Source organism: Lissotriton helveticus, chromosome 9 (genome assembly GCF_964261635.1).
Source record: "Lissotriton helveticus chromosome 9, aLisHel1.1, whole genome shotgun sequence".
Taxonomy (NCBI): Eukaryota; Metazoa; Chordata; class Amphibia; order Caudata; family Salamandridae; genus Lissotriton; species Lissotriton helveticus.
The window spans coordinates 63,632,920-63,651,662 of record NC_136070.1 but is presented as its reverse complement, the minus strand read 5'-3'; the positions used below and the strand labels follow the sequence as shown (position 1 = coordinate 63,651,662).

The 18,743-nt window shown below is 51.5% G+C and overlaps 1 protein-coding gene across 1 annotated transcript in view; it reads left to right on the top strand.

The window, feature by feature from the left end:
• Nucleotides 1-10,003: 10,003 nt before the first annotated feature.
• Nucleotides 10,004-18,743, top strand: part of SLC39A9 (solute carrier family 39 member 9) — a 194,661-nt gene continuing 185,921 nt past the window's right edge. The window contains exon 1 of the mRNA XM_078659454.1: nucleotides 10,004-10,470. Within this exon, the coding sequence (XP_078515580.1) occupies nucleotides 10,375-10,470 (96 nt within the window). The 5' untranslated portion in view covers nucleotides 10,004-10,374. The remainder of the gene's footprint in view (nucleotides 10,471-18,743) is intronic.

Here is an 18,743-nt window from a genome sequence, read left to right as displayed (position 1 = left end):
CGACGCCGAGGGGCGGCTGTCTGGGCCAGTGGCATAGTACACGCCCAACATAGTGATACCAGACGGTCATAGTTAACACAGCAAGCCGCCTACAACCCATCCGGGCCGGCCGCGTCTAAAGAGGTGCTCGGAGGATGCAAGTGGAGCTAATGACAATGCGAAGAAACAAGAGTCTGCAAAATGAAACAAAACTAACCCCAAACTCCCTGCCCCCCCCGCCCCCCCCCCCATGTCCAGTAGTCAAGCACAGGGTATCACATCTACACCATCTCATCTACGAACGCAGTGGAGCCGCCGTCACCGGGCCCTTGCGTTTGCGTGTACGCGCCTCAGGCTCCGGCAATGGGGTATCTGCGAGGCGTAGCAGTCGGAGATACCGGGGACAGCTTACCTCCCGGAATTCCCCGGTCAGCAGGGAGAGGAAGGGCTGCCACAAAGCTGCAAAATCCACCCCCCTCCCTGTCGCGGTTAGTGAGAGCTTTTCCATACCCAGTATTGCCCAAAGCCTATGTAACCAGCCCAGTTGCAGTGGAGCCTGCGCCGCCCTCCAGTGAGCCACAATGTTCTGTACCGCCGCCCCCAATGCCAGTGCAATCAGTCTACCCCTCCAGGACTTCAGAGGGTACATGAGGGCGTTAGGGAGACCAAGTATGATGTAGGCAGGGAAACGGGGCAGTTGTGTATCTAGGTGGGAGTCAATGAGGTCCAGGATGGGGGTCCAGTACGGATGGAGCTTATCGCATCCCCACAGCAAATGCTCCAGTGTCCCCAATTCCCCACACCCCCTCCAACAGCGATCGCTCACTCGGGGGTCCCACTGATGCAACCTCTCGGGGGTGTGATACCAGTATGTGGCAATTTTGGTCATCGTCTCAGTGAGGCCTGTGTGATGGGCCGAGTGTCTGGCCCTGTAGTAGACACCCTCCCATTCCTTCCTCGTGAGTTGGCGCCCCAGGTCCCTTTCCCACCTAATCTGACCTGCGTTGTATGAGTGAGTATTGGTGAGGAGAAGCTGCTGGTATAGATCCGAAATGATTTTCTTATCTGATGTGCGGGTCCATAGCCACTTCTCATAGTGTGTGAGATGTCGTTGGGCGCCCGGTGAGATGGAAGGTGAAGGACCCAGTGCCGCACCTGTAGGTATCGCAGTCGGTCTGCCTCAGCAACACCATAGTCCTGCTGCACCTGGTGAAACGGAAGTATCCCTTTGAGGTCAAACATGTGGCCCACCGCCCTGCAGGGGGTCGCCCGCCATGCCTCAAAAGCCTTCGTGTCCAGTCCCGGTGTGAAATCTGGGTTATCAAAGATCGGCGTCATCGGCGACGGAAAAGAAGTCAACCCCTTCTTCACAGCAACCTTGTCCCAAACCCCAAGGACGGTGCTCGTGATGTCGGAGGCGTATAAGTTGGGGGGTCTGTGGCACCGTGGGAGAAATGGGACCCCCTGTAGTGGACGACCGGCCACTGCCTGGTCTTGAAAGAGCCAGTGCTTGCCCGATTCTAGTTGATGCCACTCCACCAACGTGCGTAGTTGTGCCGCCTGAAAGTATAGCGCGAGGTCGGGTATCCCCACTCCCCCATGTTCCGGTGGCAGAGTCGCTATAGTATGCTTGAAACGTGGACGTCGCCCATTCCAGATAAATCTCGACAAGTCCGACTGTGTGTTCTTGAGCCACTCACGTGGTGGTCGCAGGGGGAGTGTCTGGAACAGGTACAAAATCTGTGGGAGCAAGGTCATCTTGACCGCCGCGATTCGGCCAAGCCACGACAGCGTGAGAGGCCTCCAACGCCGCAGCTGGTCACGGATCTTTCCCGTCAGAGTCGCGTAATTGGCCTCTGCAGTGGCCCGCACTGTCGGCGCCAAGTGGACTCCTAAGTAGGAGATGGAGGAGGCCGACCATTGCACCTGAAACTCCGCCTTGACCTCCGTCAGGACGTCGGGGGCCAGTGAGATATTCAGGGCCTCCGATTTCGCCTCATTGATTTTAAAGCCCGAGGCTTGCGCGAAGGTGTGGAGTTCCACGAAAAGCGCTCGCAGTGATTGCATCGGGTCAGTGAGGGATAGCAGTATGTCGTCCGCATACAAACTAATTTTGTGAGTGTCACCACCAAAGCGGACACCCGAGATGCGATCGTGTTGTCTCACTCTCTGCGCCATCGGCTCCATATAGAGGGCGAACAGGAGGGGAGAGAGCGGGCAGCCCTGTCGAGTACCCCTGCCGATTTCGAACCTCGGGGAGGTATGGCCATTGACCCGCACCGCGGCATTGGGACGCCGATAACAGTTGAATATGCGGTGACAGAGAGTTTCCCCAAACCCGAAGCGCTGCAACACCTGTTCCAGATAGGGCCAATGCACCCTGTCGAACGCTTTTTCTGCGTCGATGGTGAGAAGCATGCAACCCGGTCTCGTGCGCGAGCCAGCCTCGATGAGATGGAGGACTCGCCGAGTATTGTCGCTGGTCTGCCTCTGGGGGATGAATCCCGACTGGTCAGGGTCTACCAGCTGCTGCATATACGGCGCCAAGCGGCTCGCAATGATGCCGGTGTAAAGTTTCAAATCCACGTTTAGCAGGGAAATGGGCCGATAGGAGCCGCATTCCGTCGGGTCACGACCAGCCTTAGGGATCACTGATATGGCCGCCTCCAGCAATTCAGGGGGAATGGCACCGGGTCGATCAAAGGTGTTAAACAGGTCGCGCAGAATGGGGGCGACCTGCTGGCAGAATGTCTTATAGAAGGCCGCCGTATAGCCATCCGGTCCCGGCGACTTCCCCACCTTGAGGCGGGATATCGCTGATATGACCTCCTCCAGGCCAATGGGCCGGTCTAGGAAGTCCGCTTGTGCTTGCGTGAGGGTGGGGAGCGTCGCGCCGTGCAGATAGTCCAGGCCCACCTGGGGGTCAAGGCGATCCGCGTCGTAGAGGCCGGCGTAGAAGTCGCCAAAAGCTGCCGCTATATCTGCATCTTCCGTAACCTGCGTCCCGCGCGTGGAGTTGAGGGCGCCCACTTGGCGTCTCTGCTCCTGTGCCCGCAGCCTACTCGCTAAAAGCTTCCCGCAGCGGTCACCACCGGTGTAGTACACGTGCTTGAGACGGATGGCGGCGTATTCTGCCACATCCTGGTCTAGTGCCGCGAGCATCTTCCGCTCCGTGCATAACTGGCGCCACGCCCGCGCGGCCCCAGTGCGTTGGTGCATCTGTTCCAATTCAGCCACCCGTTGAGTGAGTTCGGCTCTTTTCAGTGCTCTGTCCTTGTTATCAGCGGAGGCGATAGAAATGATCTCGCCTCGCAGGACTGCCTTGAGGGCCGCCCATTGAGTGGCCTTGGACGTGTCGTCGTTGGCATTGTGGGCCAAGAATTGCGCGAGCGCGGTCTTGAGCCTATCCTGTGTTGCGGGAGACAACAGGAGTCCGTCCCGAAGCCGCCAGTGGCGCCGTGGTGTCGGCGTAGGCGCCATCCGGAGAGTCGCCACCACCGGGGAATGATCAGACAGCGAGGCTGGGAGTATCTCTACGTCCTCGGCCTGCGCCATCAGCTGTGCGGAACACAAGTAGTCCAGTCGCGCGTAGGTCTTATGTGCCGCTGAGTAGTAGGTGTAAGCCGCCGAATGTGGGTGGAAATGTCGCCATAAGTCAGTGATGGCCAGGTCAGAGAGATGTGCATGCCCCGATTCTGAGAGTGCCCCCACCTGTCCAAACCTCTGGCCGGTGCGGTCAGCCGTGTTGTGAAACACCAGGTTCAGGTCTCCCCCAAGCAGTAGGTGTGGATGTGTAGTGGCTGTGGCAGCTTCCAGTGCCGTGAGAAGGAACTTTTCCTGCCCCTCATTAGGTGCGTACACCGAGCCTACCAGCAACGTCTGCCCCGCCACCTGGAAGCTGTGGAGGAGAAGCCGCCCCTTGATCTCGGCCTCTTTCTGCATGACCCGCCCCTGGAAGGACCTGGCAACCAGTATAGCCACCCCAGCAACCTTTTTGTGTGAGGAGGAGAAAATTTGCCACGGGAAGGCGCGCGACCGCAGCCTAAGGTGGTCCTTGGGCACCAAGTGTGTCTCCTGTAGGAGGCAGATATCTGCCTTCGAGTGGTCTAGGAAGGACAGGACTGCTCTGCGTTTGACCGGGTTGTTGAGGCCTCGCACATTAAGGGAAAGTATCCTCAGTGGGCGTGTCATGGTGGGCGTAGTGAGTGGTAAGCTATCGTTATGTCTGGTGCTCGCAATGTGGCGGCATGGCGCGGGGCAGTCCCCTGGTCAGCGCCACCCCAGTTCGTGACCCCCAGTAAAGAGCCCACAGGCCCTGGACAAGGAGAGTGCCCTCCCCCCTCCCTCCCTTCAACCAACTCCCTTCCAACTCCCTCTTGCAGAACACCCCCTACCCACCCCCTCCCCCTCCCTCTCCCCAACTGACCCTCCCCCCACTCCCCCCCCTCTCTAGCCCCAAAAATGAACTGTCCCCTGCGCCCCCACCCTCGCTTCCCCCCCCACCCCAATCGCCAAAACCCAACCAAAGAAACCAGAATGAACATCATAGTCCCAGGTCAACCTAGTGAAGGAAGGACCTGTGGAGTAGTCAGTGTCCAAAGTGACCCAAGCCAGTTGGAGTCAAAGTACAGATAGGGTACGTGGTGGTAGCGACCGTCGTGGCTCCCCACCCCGCCACCCCTCATGATGCTACTGTCTCTGCATGCCCCCGCAAGGAGTGACTCATGGAGGTCCAGAGGTGTCCTTTGCTACTTCCTGAACAGCGTCAGCCTGCTCCTTGGCAATTGTCAATGGGTCCGGTCGGGCCCGCTGCTTGGGCTGTCTCCGTCTGCGGACCTTCTGCCAGCCGTCGCGACGGGGTCTTGATGAGCGTTCCTGTGACGACTCCGTATTAGTGTCGTCGCCGACATCCTGCTCCGGGAGCTCGATCCCCAGCAAGGTGCAGACGTCCTGGAGGGAACGCATCTGGTGGAGAGAGCCATCCCAACGGAAGATTAGTCGAAACGGATGGCCCCAGGAGTAGGGCACCTCCTTGTCTCTCAAGAAAGAGGTGACAATCTTGAATTCCCGTCTCTTTTGGAGTGTGATCGCCGAGAGGTCCTGAAAGAGCTCCACTGATGCATCTCGGAAGCGGAGGGGTCGATACTGGCGCGCCTCTCTAAGGATTCTCTCCTTCAGGGGGAAGTCTGGGAGGACCGCCAGTATGTCCGGGGGAGGTGCAGGAGCCCGGCGGGGCAGGCCCACTCGGTGTGCACGGTCAATGCGGATGGGGAAGTCCGCCGGCTCCTTGAGGATTTCCCGGAACAGCTCCTGGAGATATAGGGTGACACTATTCCCCTCCGTCTTCGATGGCACGCCCCGGACCCTGATGTTGTTCCGCCTGGAGCGGTTCTCCAGGTCCTCGGCGTGTGCCTGTAGACCTATCTGCTGTTCATGGAGCCGCAGGACTTCTTGCTGAAGATGCACCATCTCCTCGCAGCGGACCTGGTTCGATTCCTCCATCGCGGCCACCCTTTCCCCCAAGCCGTCCATGTCTCTGCGTAGTTCCTTTTGTTCGCTCACCAACTCCTGCTTAAGAGTCTGGAAGTCCTCTCTCAGCGATCCGAAGAGGGCCTCGAAGGATCTCGTGACCGGGGCCTCCTCCTGGTTCCCACTCTTACTGGACACGGGTATGGGCGACAACGACGCCGGTTGAGCCTTGTCCCCTTTCTGGGATTGTGTCGGCGATAGAGCGGCCTCCTCTTCGATTGGCATTTGCCATCTTGGTGTGGTTCGCCGAGCCCTCTCTCTACGTTCACGTTCCCGGGCTGACGCTCCGGCAGGACAGTCACTACCCCCCGGGGGATCGCTGTGACTCCGGGGTTCAGGGATTATGCAGTGTCTCTGGGGGGCCGCCGGGTCTGACAGATCGCCACTCGCCAATGGCCCAATGCCCCTGTTGTCCCGTGAGTGCTCCCCGGGCGTCCGCGGTCGTCGCGGCCTAGTCCGTCCGACGCTAGTCGTGCCCCCACTCACCGCCAGTAATGCTCAGGGCTCCTCCGGGGGACACCGCTCCTTCCGAGATTGCAGACGTCTCCAACCCCCTGGCTCCTCTCCGCTGGTCCGCCTAGTCCCAGACCGGGCCCTCTATTCTGGCGATGGCCGCCTCCCGCCCGGCTGCCGGTCAGTGTGCGCGCTCGTGGGTAGATCCTACGGTGATCAGGGCCGCAGGTGTCACTATCGCCTCCCAGCCGCCTCCGGGAGCCCCGATCACAGCCCTCACTCGCTGCTCCCGAATCTGTGCGCTCCTCCAAGTGGCGCAGGTGAGGTCCTGTCCACAGCCGGCCCTTTTCCCGGCCGGTGAGTAGGCCCCGACCGGGCCTTTGATGCCAGCACTGCCGGCCTCCTACGTCGCAGGGTGGCACACCTCGGGGACTCTCAGCGTGCCAGTCAGTGGCGACCGGGCCCCGAGCGAGGAGGCGCAACAACACTCAGCTCGGCCGCCAGCCACCCGGCGCTCCCCTTGCAAGCCTGCTCAGGCCCAAGCCGGGGCCTCGATTTGGGCGCCGGTGTCATCCGCTCCCGGGGCCGCTCAGCCGGGACCAAGGCTGCCGCGGGCCCCGCCGCTTCTCCGCGGCTCCCTCACCGGCAATCCTGTGCTGTGGCTACGCCTGCCGCTCCACTTGCCGCCGACGGCGAACTCGCCGCCTCACTAGCCACCGGGGACCACGGCCTGGGTTGGGCCCCCCTCTCGACTGTTCTGTGGAGCTCACCGGCCGCCGTCAGGAGCCAGGTACTCCAGGTCTGAATACAGGACCATCCGCCCACCAGGGGCCAAGGCGGGCAGGCGAGGCGACTCCCGGCCAATGCTCCAATCTCCCAGGATCCCGACTCTGCACCCGCTCGGCCCACGCTATCCCGCCAGGCCCCGACCGGGCCCTCGATTTATAAGCTCCCGGCCCACCTTGTTACTCACTGCCGGGAGCTCCACGGGCCGCTCGAGTCTCTTCTCTCCCTGCCAGTTGCCTCAGGGGCCAGGTGCTTATATTGCGTGGGCCAACTCCTCCAGTGCTCCGCCGTTGCCCAGTCGCATAGGCCCAGACCGGGCCCTCGATTTTCGCGCTCCCGGCGTATCAGATTTCAGCCGCCGGGAGCTCAGTGCGCCAGGCCAGCCCCTTGCTCACTCGGCGCCTCTGGAGGTTGGGGGGGTGCGCGGCGTCCCCCGATAGGGTCCCCGGCCGCCCAGCACCTCCTCGGTCAGTCCGCTTAGGCCCAGCCCGGGGTCTCGATTTGGCGCCTTCCGCACCTCTCGCTTCTCTCGGTCGGGGTCTCCCCCGGGCGGGACCAATCTCCGGCTTCCCGGTGTTTCAGGGGACGCCGCTGGCCTCTCAGTCGCGTCGGGGGTACTTGCGGCGGTTGTGGGGAGCAGGGCCTTCTGAAGGTCGATGTTTGGGGGCAATTCGCTATGTTTATGGGTGCTGAAGGGGAATTAGGGCAGGGAGCCACGCAGACCTGCGACTGTTCAGGTCGCCATCTTGGCCACGCCCCCTGCCATTACAAATTAAATAAATTATTTAAGTAGTAATTATTTTTAAAAATTATTTGTAATATCAATACATCTAAGTCACGTAAATACAAAACATGTTGCATTACAAATGCTATAGGTGTTTGCGAAAGTTATAACTATTGGCATTGTAAATGACAAAGCTATTAATTTAGCTATTTTAAAAAATAACATAAATAAAAAAAAATTCATTTATAACACCAATATCTCAAACTTTCCTAATGCGAGCCCTATTGCATTTCCAATGCTTGTTTTAATTGTCAGTGCACTCAATCTCATTTTCAAAGATCACTGTGAGTAGCCTAGGAACAGTGTTGAATCTACAAAAACACAGCAGAGACACCCCCACATGGTCGCACCACCCGAAACCCAATTAATTCAGACCACAGAAGTTTCTGTTTATGGAAGAATTGAGGCCGCAGTTTATTAGGCATTTCCAACTTACAAGCGATCCTTTACACACCATTATTTTTGTCCGGCGAGCCTGTGTCCTTACATCATTCACTCTGCACTGTGCCCTACATTCAGTGCAGCTATCTTTGCCAAGGTGACCTATCACTGTCCTTAACCCCATTTGCTCTGTACTGTGCCTTACTTCAGTGTAGCTATCTTTGCCACGGTAAACCCATTACCTGGGGACGCACCCTTTCCTTTCTCTCCGGGCAAGCTTCTGCTTCCAGCCCGACCGGTTATCCTTTTACCTCCGGTTGCCACGCAATCCTTGGGTAAGCATCTGCTTCAACACAACCGGATGACCCTTTTCGCTTCTGGTGCCCACTCACTCCCGGGTAACCAGCCGGTTCCCACCCGATCGGGTGACCTTTCACTTCCGGTGTCCACACATTTCCTTCCAGGAAGGCGTTTGTTCCCACCCCCGCCCGGGGCCTCTTCCCTTCCGGTGCGTACCCTCTTGTTACCTGGGCAAGCCGATGAACTTCTTGCCCGCCAAACCTGGTATACTCCCCGGGGGAGGGGGATAGTGGCTGGACCGGGGGTCTCAGTGGAGGCCACCCCGGGAAGCAGAGCCCGAACACCAATGGAGAGGATTGGCGGGAGATAAGGGAAGGGAGACAAGGAAGGAGAAAGAGCGGGCCCACCAGATAATAGGGCTGGGCCAGCGTAGTCGTAAATCTGGGGTTAGGAATGTGGTAGGGAGATAGGGGTATTTAAAGGTGGGCACCGGGCACAAGGCCCTCTTTCTCTGGGGAATTTTGTCAGAAGACCCACCCGCTGAGGAACAAGATTTCAGGAGGGGGGGGGGGTGGTGGCTGGCTGGAGGAGGTTAGATTTGTCGCAGAGGCATAGTGGACTTGCAAGAGGTCCTGTGGTTTGAAAGAAGGGACAGCAGGCGGTACGTACAAAGCGATCCAAGAATAGTACCAAAAGCAGTTTGCGAAGAGGGCACAGACCGCAAACGGGGCAGTCAGGACCCAGGACACAACAGAGGGCAGAGCCTGTGACATGGAGGAAGTTGGGGTACCCGTTACCGGGGCACCTCACAGAGATGGGTGGGGGAACAGTCAACCAGGTTTGGCGGGCGGGAATCACATCTGCTTGCCCAGGTAACAAGAGGGTATGCACCGGAGGGAAGAGGCCCCGGGCGGGGGTGGGAACAAACGCTTACCCGGAAGGAAATGTGTGGACACCGGAAGTGAAAGGTCACCCGGGTGGGAACCGGCTGGTTACCCGGGAGTGAGTGGGCACCGGATGCGAAAAGGGTCATCCGGTTGGGTTGAAGCAGACGCATACCCAAGAAGTGCGGGGACGAACCAGGGGCATACTTGTTAGATCAAGTACGTCCAATATGTTCAAGTTGCACAGTGTGTCACTTGTTATTCTCATATTGGCTATTGAGGATTACTCGGATCCCACTTCTGGAAATTCTTGTCCTGCCCTGCTGGAGGTATTACCGCCCCCACCCTCTGAAATTTGGATGTAGTTGCGCCCCTGCCCCAGACTTCAAGTCCCAGTATTCAAAGAAAAATATCTTAACTGGTGTTCACGCATAGACGCCATCATGCGTGGGAAACTAGGCAGCTATAAAACACCGGTCTCTGGTAAACGGCGGGTAGAGCATACAACGCCTGGGTCCGGGTTCAAAGTATCGCTGCTCTGATCACCGAAAGACAGCAACGCTGCTAAGTCTGCAGCCACGTCACCGCCTTCCCCCCACCTCCCATGCAGAACCGTGGATGAGAGCAGCACGGCCTGCACAGGCCACCAGAAGCCAACACCACGCCGTTCTCTCAGAGGCCCGTGGGTGACGGCAGCGAGGCCTGTACAGGTGGCAAGCACCTCCTGTGAGGCCCGTCACGCTGACTGTCCTTGGTCTTCTGCCCGCTGCCAGCGTAACCCCGCCCAGCCTGCGTAGCGCAGGCGCACGTGCTTGAATCTACAGCCAATGAGAACATCGAAATCCTGTGCGTGCAGCACAGTGACAAAGTCAGAGGTGCGCCAATGCTCCAACCATATCTCGTCTTAGACGTCACAAGTCCCGCCTACCCCTAGACGACTCTCTCAATGTCTTCAGCCAGGTGATTGGCTGCGTGTCGACCCGGAAGTAATGAACGTACCGATTAATGTCTCCCGTTGAAGGCTCAATAAGGAACTACGGACATTAGGCTGGATTTACGGACGATTAGAGTCAGCAGGGGGGCCACCTGAGTGGTCAGTGGCGAGTCTACCTGCGGAGAGCTGCCAGTCAGCCGTATCCATGAATGCCCTGGTGTGACCAGCACGGTGTGAGCTGATGGTCTGCAGTGTTTCCCTAAACAGAAGGACGTTCAGTGTTGACACTCTGACTCGAGGTGCTGGCGCCTGGCAGCGTGGCGGCCAGTGACGGGTGGGGAGCCATGGATGACCTGAGCTCCATCAGCCTGCTCTCCCTGGCTATGCTGGTTGGGTGTTACGTGGCAGGCACCATCCCGCTGGCTGTCAATTTCTCGGAGGTAAGGCATGTCAGGATCTCTGGGGCCAGCTTCATGAACACAAAACCGTAGGAGCGTCATTTAGGGTTCGGGTTGTTCATTATTTATTTATTTATTTATTTATTTTATGCATTTTTATATAGCGCGGACTTTACCCGAAGGTGTCAGAGCGCTTCACAATAGGGACAGTAATGATACATTAGGAGAAAAATTACAAGTGAGTATGTTACAAAAGTAAACGTTACGTTACATGAGGCAATAGTGACAATTGTGCATGTATCGAGAGCAAACAAAATACAATAGGTGGCCAACGATACGTTACAAGAGGAAAAAAGTGACGTGTGTGCATGTTACAAAAACGTACAAAGTACAAGTAGAGGTATAAAACTGCAATAAAAGGCAGATACTCAAAACACAAGAACAAACGTTACGTTACATGAGGCAATGGTGGCAATTATGCATGTGTCCGAGGCAAACAAAATACAAGAGGTAGCAAACGATACATTACACGAGGAAAAGTGACGTGTGCATGTTACAAAAAAGTAAACAATACAAGTAGAAGGACCTGTGTGCTGACCTACGTGTTGGCCAGGAGCCCCGGGGGCGATCTATCTACATAAACCAACTGCCTTTCCTAGCCCCTCATTCCTAAAGTGACCGTGAGTGTAGACTGCTTTTGCTTCCAATGGTCTGTAGGGGTGTTGAACAAGCTCTGCAACTTTGATTCGGAAATTTCGTTAAATTTGAGCCTTACCTCGCGGCTCCTCGCATTAAGTTCTACAGCGAATAGGCACGTTTATCTTCTGATTACTTCAATATATGTCCTTTATGGACTGACGATTGCATCCTTTTGTAGAATTATTCAGGGTAAGCCGCTGGTAGTTCCGTACGGATTATTTAAAATGTTTATGTTCAGTACTTCAAAGCCTGCTTAATTCAATATCCTTATTTGTTTACTTTACGCCATGTTTCTAGAAGATTGAACGGCTTGGCAATGGATATTTTAATATTAGTAGGCTAATTGGATGTTTGCTTATCACTTTCAAAATATGTAGACCACGTCAAACGTGTTATAATTATCATTGTACATCTCCTTTCTTTTAAGGTACAATTGAGAATCATTGTACTTTAAAGGTACATTTATTTTTGTAATATAAATCAACATTCTCTCTTGTAAAATACAAAGAAGCTTCTTAAATTTGCCTTCTGAGTTTTGTTTTCCAATTTTTGTTGTAGCCAGAAGCAATACGTCTTCTGCTATTCATGCTTGTATTCTCCTAAGGCTCAATATGTGAAACCGTTCTTCCTGGTGCAGTGTCAGGGTTTGTGTCCAATAACATAGTGAGTTAAATCTGCTTTTGAGGCTGACAGTGGCAGCATAGCAATTCATTGCAAATAGTAAGGAAAGGGGTACCAGAAAGGGAAGTTCCACCATACCTTATGCAAAGAAAATGTAGGCCATTTTTCAAACTAACCTTAATCACCGGATCAATAGAGTGTTGAATAGCAAATTCGGCGACCAATTCTTATTTTTTTCACCGTTTTTATAGAACCAAAGCTACCTGACGCCTTCATATGGTGAAAACTGTGGATTAATGGAAGCCAGTAGCCTTTGCTATAGTTAACTTCACTTAAGTTCAGTGGGCATCTGATACTTCATTAAGGTGTCTCTAATCATTGCTGAGAGACAAAGCTCAGCAATTGACGATAGGAAGATATACTTATCTTATAAGCACACCGGGCTTCTATCCATAGGCCCCCCTACCTGTTTTAATGGTTATTTTGCAGTCTGTGTGTATTATCAATCTGAGCGTCGTGGGCTCCATTTTCAACTCTATCCTGATGATGCTCAGTTTTGTGTCCACCTGAAGGGGTTGTTGCGTGATCATAAACTGCAGCCACCGCTCTGCTTAGGATAACTGTTACTAACAGTCATAGGATTCTTTGGTAAAATGTTCAAGTCATTTTGAGTAAACATTTTGGGAGCAACTAGTTTCGACTTATGCTTTTTGATTGAAAGTGCACTTTGTTTGACTCAGTTTGGCTTTCAATATTTAAAATTCTTCATCTCTTAAAGTTGTGGATCATCCACAGTATTTTCTTGAATCCCACCACTTACCTTGGCCCCTTAACTCTGTTCACAGCTTCGACCTCGTGTAATACTACGTAACTTGGCTTTAAAGTTAAGAGATTCATTATTAAATGCATTTCCCTGAATTTCCTGTCTACTGAGAAATTATTTGTTCAAGTGGCGTTGTTATTGGCAAAAAGGAGGGTGTTATTCACATGGGATGGTCATCAGCGACGGAGTTCTGCTAGATGGCTCACAGAAATGGTATACTGTCATGAACAATTAGAAGTATACCTTGAAGAATTGCCGATGTCCTCATGACATAGAAATATATGGGCTCCCTTGCGGGAATATTTACTGACACAAAGTGAACAAAACGAATGACATTGCTGAGTAATAGAGGTTCACCGGACTATATAGTGCCACGATGCATTTGGAGGACATGTGGATATGCTGAACTGTAAATGTTAGATGCCCAGACTGGGACACCAAACAGTGTATGCCATGTAATGCAGGAGGGGTTCTTGGGGTTTTTTTTTGTGATGTTGGAAGCACTTGCATTGTACTGGTACTTGAGAAATGGAAATGCTGTGCAGAGTTGGAAAATCAATAAATAAAAAAAAACTCATTACCTGCAATTAGTTTAAAAAGTAAGTAAACATTACTGCACTAACTAAAACCTCAGAACGAGTTCCACACATCTTTTTTAGACCTTGTTCTCTGCAGACTCTTGATTTCTGTAGAGAATATAGTTTAGAATTTTAATTTGTCCTTAAAGCGCATTGATATAAAGTCCCAGTTCATCTACAAAATACAGTCCAGGGAAACTTCTACTCAGTGCAATAACTGCTCCACTGGTCGCACTCCAGTTCAAGAATAGCAGATTTATAAAGACACATTTTCTGTGAAGGGCCTCGGGGTTTGGAGCATGTACTCCTGTAGTACACACGTGACTAATAAACAGTTTTGCTCATAGTTGAAAGCCAGTTTCTTTAAAATTACCCGGCACTACCTAACGAGGTACAGAAAGGATCTCCTCACATATTCCACAGCAAGCATTGCTCTGAAGCAGCCTCGTTCTGCATTTGATGCTCTACGCATTCAAGTATTGTATCATAGTTGGGAAAAATGTGAGTGCCTTGGTAGTATTTTTCTTTCTCTGAGTTCAACTTGGATTCCTAAGGTGGAACCCACCAGCTTGCAAACAAACATATTGTCAGTTTCCCATGAATTTACAGAGGGATTAAAGCCTGCCCATTGCTTACCATTGGTTGGCTTTATAGTCACTCGCTCACTCACTCTCGCTTGCTTCTTATTCTATGGTTTTCCTTTTCCAACTTATTTGTCCTACTCCTGGAGTTTAGCCTCTTAACTTGTGTTGTCAACCTATTACATTTAGAGAACAACTTGTTTTCTTTTTGCTTGATAGGAGTGCATGTGTTTTCCAGCAGTCTCTCTGGTGTACTTCTGTTTCCCGCCACCCCCCCCCATCGCGCTCAATGTTAATCCTGTCATCCGTCTGCTTCTCTCCCCCTAGTGCTCTGTGTTGCACACTTTCAGACCTGTACTTCGGCTCCCTCCCAGCGCTCTGTTGCTCTTGCCTTTTGCCCCAACTTTGTTCTCTCCTCGTGTGCGTCCCCCACTTCCCCCTCCTTGTTGCTCCCTCCCTTGTCTGCTTCAGTTCCCATACTCCTCCCCCGCTACCCCAATTCACTCCTTTGTAGCCCCCTCCGTTTTTTAAAATATATATTTTAATTACTTTCTGCCAACACTTTGTTTGTTTTGTTTACCTATCTCAGATCGGTAAAAGGTAATTGCAACCTCCATGCGTGCATCTTCAAAATTACACAGCTGCATCATCATGCCTTTTTAAGGTCTGACTTGCCAGTTGAAATGTGATCAACCTAAAGAAGAGATTTCAGGAGTACTGTAGAGAGGGTCTCTGACTGCGCTTACATGCTGATATCGAGGAGCACATGTTTTGATTAGTCAGAAGCTTTGTGCTACCACAGAAAAAAAGTTCTCTTCCCCTCCATGCAGCTGTGTGTCTTTTTTTTTTTTTTTACCAAGCTGCCTGATATGGCTGCCAGAGGTGGAGCGTTTTGGTGATGTTTTAATGCTGGTAAGGTGTCATGGATAACTGAATAATTTTACAATGTTTGTTTTTTCTCTGACAGCAGCACAGATGGGAGAACGTTGGTCATGAACCAACATTGGCAAAGCCAGTAGGTTTTACCTATGAGAGAGCTCATGGTTTGCCGATGCCTTTTAGCCGTGTTGTACAGCAGAGCGGCTAAAGTTTAGTTGAGCGAAGTGGCATAGAGTAGTACATTTGTGGTTTTAAGTAACTAAAGTGTCAATAGAGACAACAGATAAAGTGAAAGCAACATAAATAAGAAGCTGCCTGCCGCTGTTAAAGTAGGAAAGCGCATTCCATGTCTAGGAATAATACTGAAATGCTTAGAAAATAAAAGAAATAGCATATTGCAAAAAGACTAGGAAGAACACATGCTTGGTCCATGTTAGACTTGGCATCTTTTGGCATGTTTCCCCTCTGTCTTTTTGCTTTCTGACCTCCCAGTTTTTTGCTGGTTTAGGGTCTCTGTGCACTTTCCTCACTGCTGTTCAGTGTTAAAGTGCAAGTGCTCATGTTGTAAATTGTTATTATGGATTAGTGTTTCCATGATTGGCATATTTGATTTACTGGTAAGCCCCTAGTAGAGTGCATTAAGTGTTCCAGGGCCTGTAAATCAAATGCTACTAGTGGGCCTGCAGCACTGATTGTGCCACCCACATGAGTAGCCCTGACAAGGTATCTCAGACCTGCCACTACAGGGTCTGCGTGCAGTTTGTAACTGCCATGTCTACTTGACAAGGGCACCCATTTACCAGGCTCTAACCTTCCCTTTCCTTACATACACGTCACCTCTAAGGTATGCCAAAAGTACGTGTATGTTAAAGGTAGGGCATGTACTGGTGTGCGTAACATGTCCTGGTTGTGAATTACAGTGTATTTTGTTTTTCACCACTGTAAGGCTATCTTATCTGTTCCATAGGAAAGAATGTGAGTTTCACTTATAACATCTTATAAGCATATCTTCCCATTGGGACAAGATGGAGAAATGGAGTTTAGTATGCCTGGATTCAGAATGTAAAAATGCATCCTTTAGTAAGGATGATTTTTATGTTCTGGGCTTGAAAATACAACTTTTAGAAAGTAGGTATTTTCTTGCTTAGCCATCCTGTGTGCTTCTGCTGGGTTTGTGGATTGACTGTCTGGCTTTGGAGGGGCATGGGCTGGGGGTGTGCAGTGGCTGTAGAGAGTCTGGATGAGTCTGGGCTGGGCTGAATAGACCTCGGATGCATTTGGAGATTTCCTTGCACCTGAATGGACCTGGTCTGCCTTGAACAATGCTGTCTCCACCTCCTGCCAGGAAGATGGGCCAGAGAGGACAGAACTGGTCTGGACTAAGCACAGACACTGTGTGCCTGAGAGAACAAAGAGAAACTGAGTATAAATATGAGGGCCCACACCCCAGAACTTTAGAACTCGCTGGAATCAAGGAACCTGCCAAGAAGAAGAGCTGGAAGAGCTGCCAGGAGGAGTAATGTCCCTTTGCTGTGTTGTTGCTTTGTTTGGCTGACTTGCAGTTGCTATTTCTGCCTTGGACAATGAAAGGACTAGAATGAACTTTCTTTTACTTGTGCTGAGTCTCTCCAAGGGCTTGAAGTAAAGCTTGTCTCCTGTTCTGAAGTCTCAGGGACTGCAAAGACTTCACCAACCTCTGGGAAAGGTAAACGCAACACACTCCATCGCCGGTTCTGTGTCCTGACGGCACCGCAGAAGGCACCATCCACATCTTGCACCAGAACCCTGGTCTCACTGATGACCGCTACCGAGCTGCTGCTTGCACCGTGTCCTGTGGGCACCGCACTCCGCACCGCCTTGCTTCTCTACATCATCCTGGGCTCAAAGACGCTGCTGCTGACTTCAACACCTGTGACCGCATCGTGGCTCGGGGCACCGCTCGTAAGTTTCACAACCTACTGCCTCGTGCCACACAGCAGTCTGGGCCCACTGTCGCCAGCTCCCGCTAACCGTCTGTCTCTTGCACCACATCCCATCGGCACAGCATCGAGCACCGCTTCACCCTGCACTATAAGCCTTGGTCTTACTGACTCCGCCTGGACGGTTGTCACCGAGCCGCTGCCTGCACCGCATCGAGAGGGCACCGCACTTTGCACCGCTTCCATTTTGCAACGCAAACGCTGCCGCGATCGGCTCGGACCAATGTGTCAGCCGCAATGACAAAGGTATTGTTACAGAGTCTGTCCATGCTTTTGCTGGCCCATACCGACGCGGTCGACTGGAACTGTTAGACTCTGTTATTTTCAGCATCGCGGTAGCCCCGGACGGAGCTACTGACTCATACGAACTGTGTTCTTAAGATATTTCTGCAATTTTAAGGATATCTTGCAAAGTACATATTTTTAAGTACTATATGTTGGATTTTTATCGTTTTGGTCTTGTTTTGGGTATGTAAAAATATTGGATATTTTTCCCAACTGGCGTGGTGTCCTTTTGTAATGTTTTTTACTGTATTACTGTTGGCTAGGTGCAAATGCTTTACACACTGCCTCTGAGATAAGCCTGACTGCTCCTGCCAAGCTACCAAGAGGGTGAGCAGGGGTTATTTTAGGAGTGCAACTCCCTTACCATGACTAGGAAGCAGGGTCCCTACTTTGACAAAGGTACAAACCCTTGCCAACTATAGACCCCCATTTCTAACAGTCCATTACTAATTGACTCCGCAATCCATATAAAATACTGCTCTTTGCAGAAGGCATATAAACCCTTTGCGCTACTTTATGGCGAGTGAAAACTGCCACTAGACAAAACTCCAGTCTCAATATCTAGCAGGAACATTAATCACAAGTTATCTTTATATTTTTATTGCTGCCTGAAAGATGGACACACAAGGAACTCTAGAGAAGGTGCTTTTAAATCTTAAGTTATTGCTAAGCACAGCGCCCTCCCCAGAGGTAAGTGCCCCCCTCCCTGCCCCAGTCAGCGCCCAGTCCTGCCGCACCATTTGCACTGCCCGAAGACCGGCTCTGCTCCCAAGCGCCCTCCACTTTAGACATGTATGTTTAGGTCTGGCTTAACAGTGCAACTGGCCTTACTTTATTTGATGAACAAAAAAGAGTTTTTAGAGTACTTTTGAGAGAGGGGCTTAGCCTTCACCCACATCTAGGTACCCCTGAGCGCAGGGTGATATCGAGCGACATTTGTGTGCTTTCCCTAAAAAGACTTATTGCATTACACTTTTTGGCGTGTGGTAAAGCTTTATACTTGATCATCTGTAATTTATTTAAATAACAGTCTAATTATATGACTGTCTCTGATGGCTGTCTTGTGAAAAAGCTTATGCCCAAAACAGTAGGTCTGAGATGGTGACCGGCTATAGCCCTGACCTGTTCTCTGGGAAAGGTTCTCTCCGGTGCCTTAGGTCTGGACTGCTTATTATGAAATGTTATGACCAAGTCAATTTATTTAACGTTAATTTTGAAAAGAATTTGTTAAACCCAATAAATCTTTAACAGTTGCTTTTTATCATATTGTGTTGCACGCATTTTCTTTATGTAATCTCACAGTAGGCACGGGTTTTGACATTGGCTACCCACCCTGACAAACCCTGGGGGTTTTCACTGTGATGATTTCTATTAGGTCCTGTCGAAACGAGTTGTATACTGTTTTGCAAGCTGGATTTTCCCACAGATTTGTAATTTTATAACTATACGAATGATGGTTGCACTTGAAGAGGCCAGTATTGGGTAAGGGGTAAATACTTTATTGGATAGTCGTGCTAGATTTCATAGCTTTGATTTGTTTATTCTAAATGTTATAACAAAGCCAGTAGATCTGACTTACTTATTGGGAAAAGCATGTGTTCAAGGCATTAGGCTGTTAAGGATGGATTGCTATTTGTTACATATAATTTCAGAATAGCTTTGTGGACAAGGGTTCTGATATTGGTGGTCCAGTCAAACAAAACATGGGGTTAGAAGATATGCACTACAATTACCCTTATTTGGCTGTATTACGAGGGATATTATTTTGCTTTGCCAACTGTGATTTTGTATACATTTCAATTTTTATGACTGTGTGCCGGATGGATGCCTTGTGGAGAGATTATGCTCGGTACAGTAGGTTTGTGTTGGT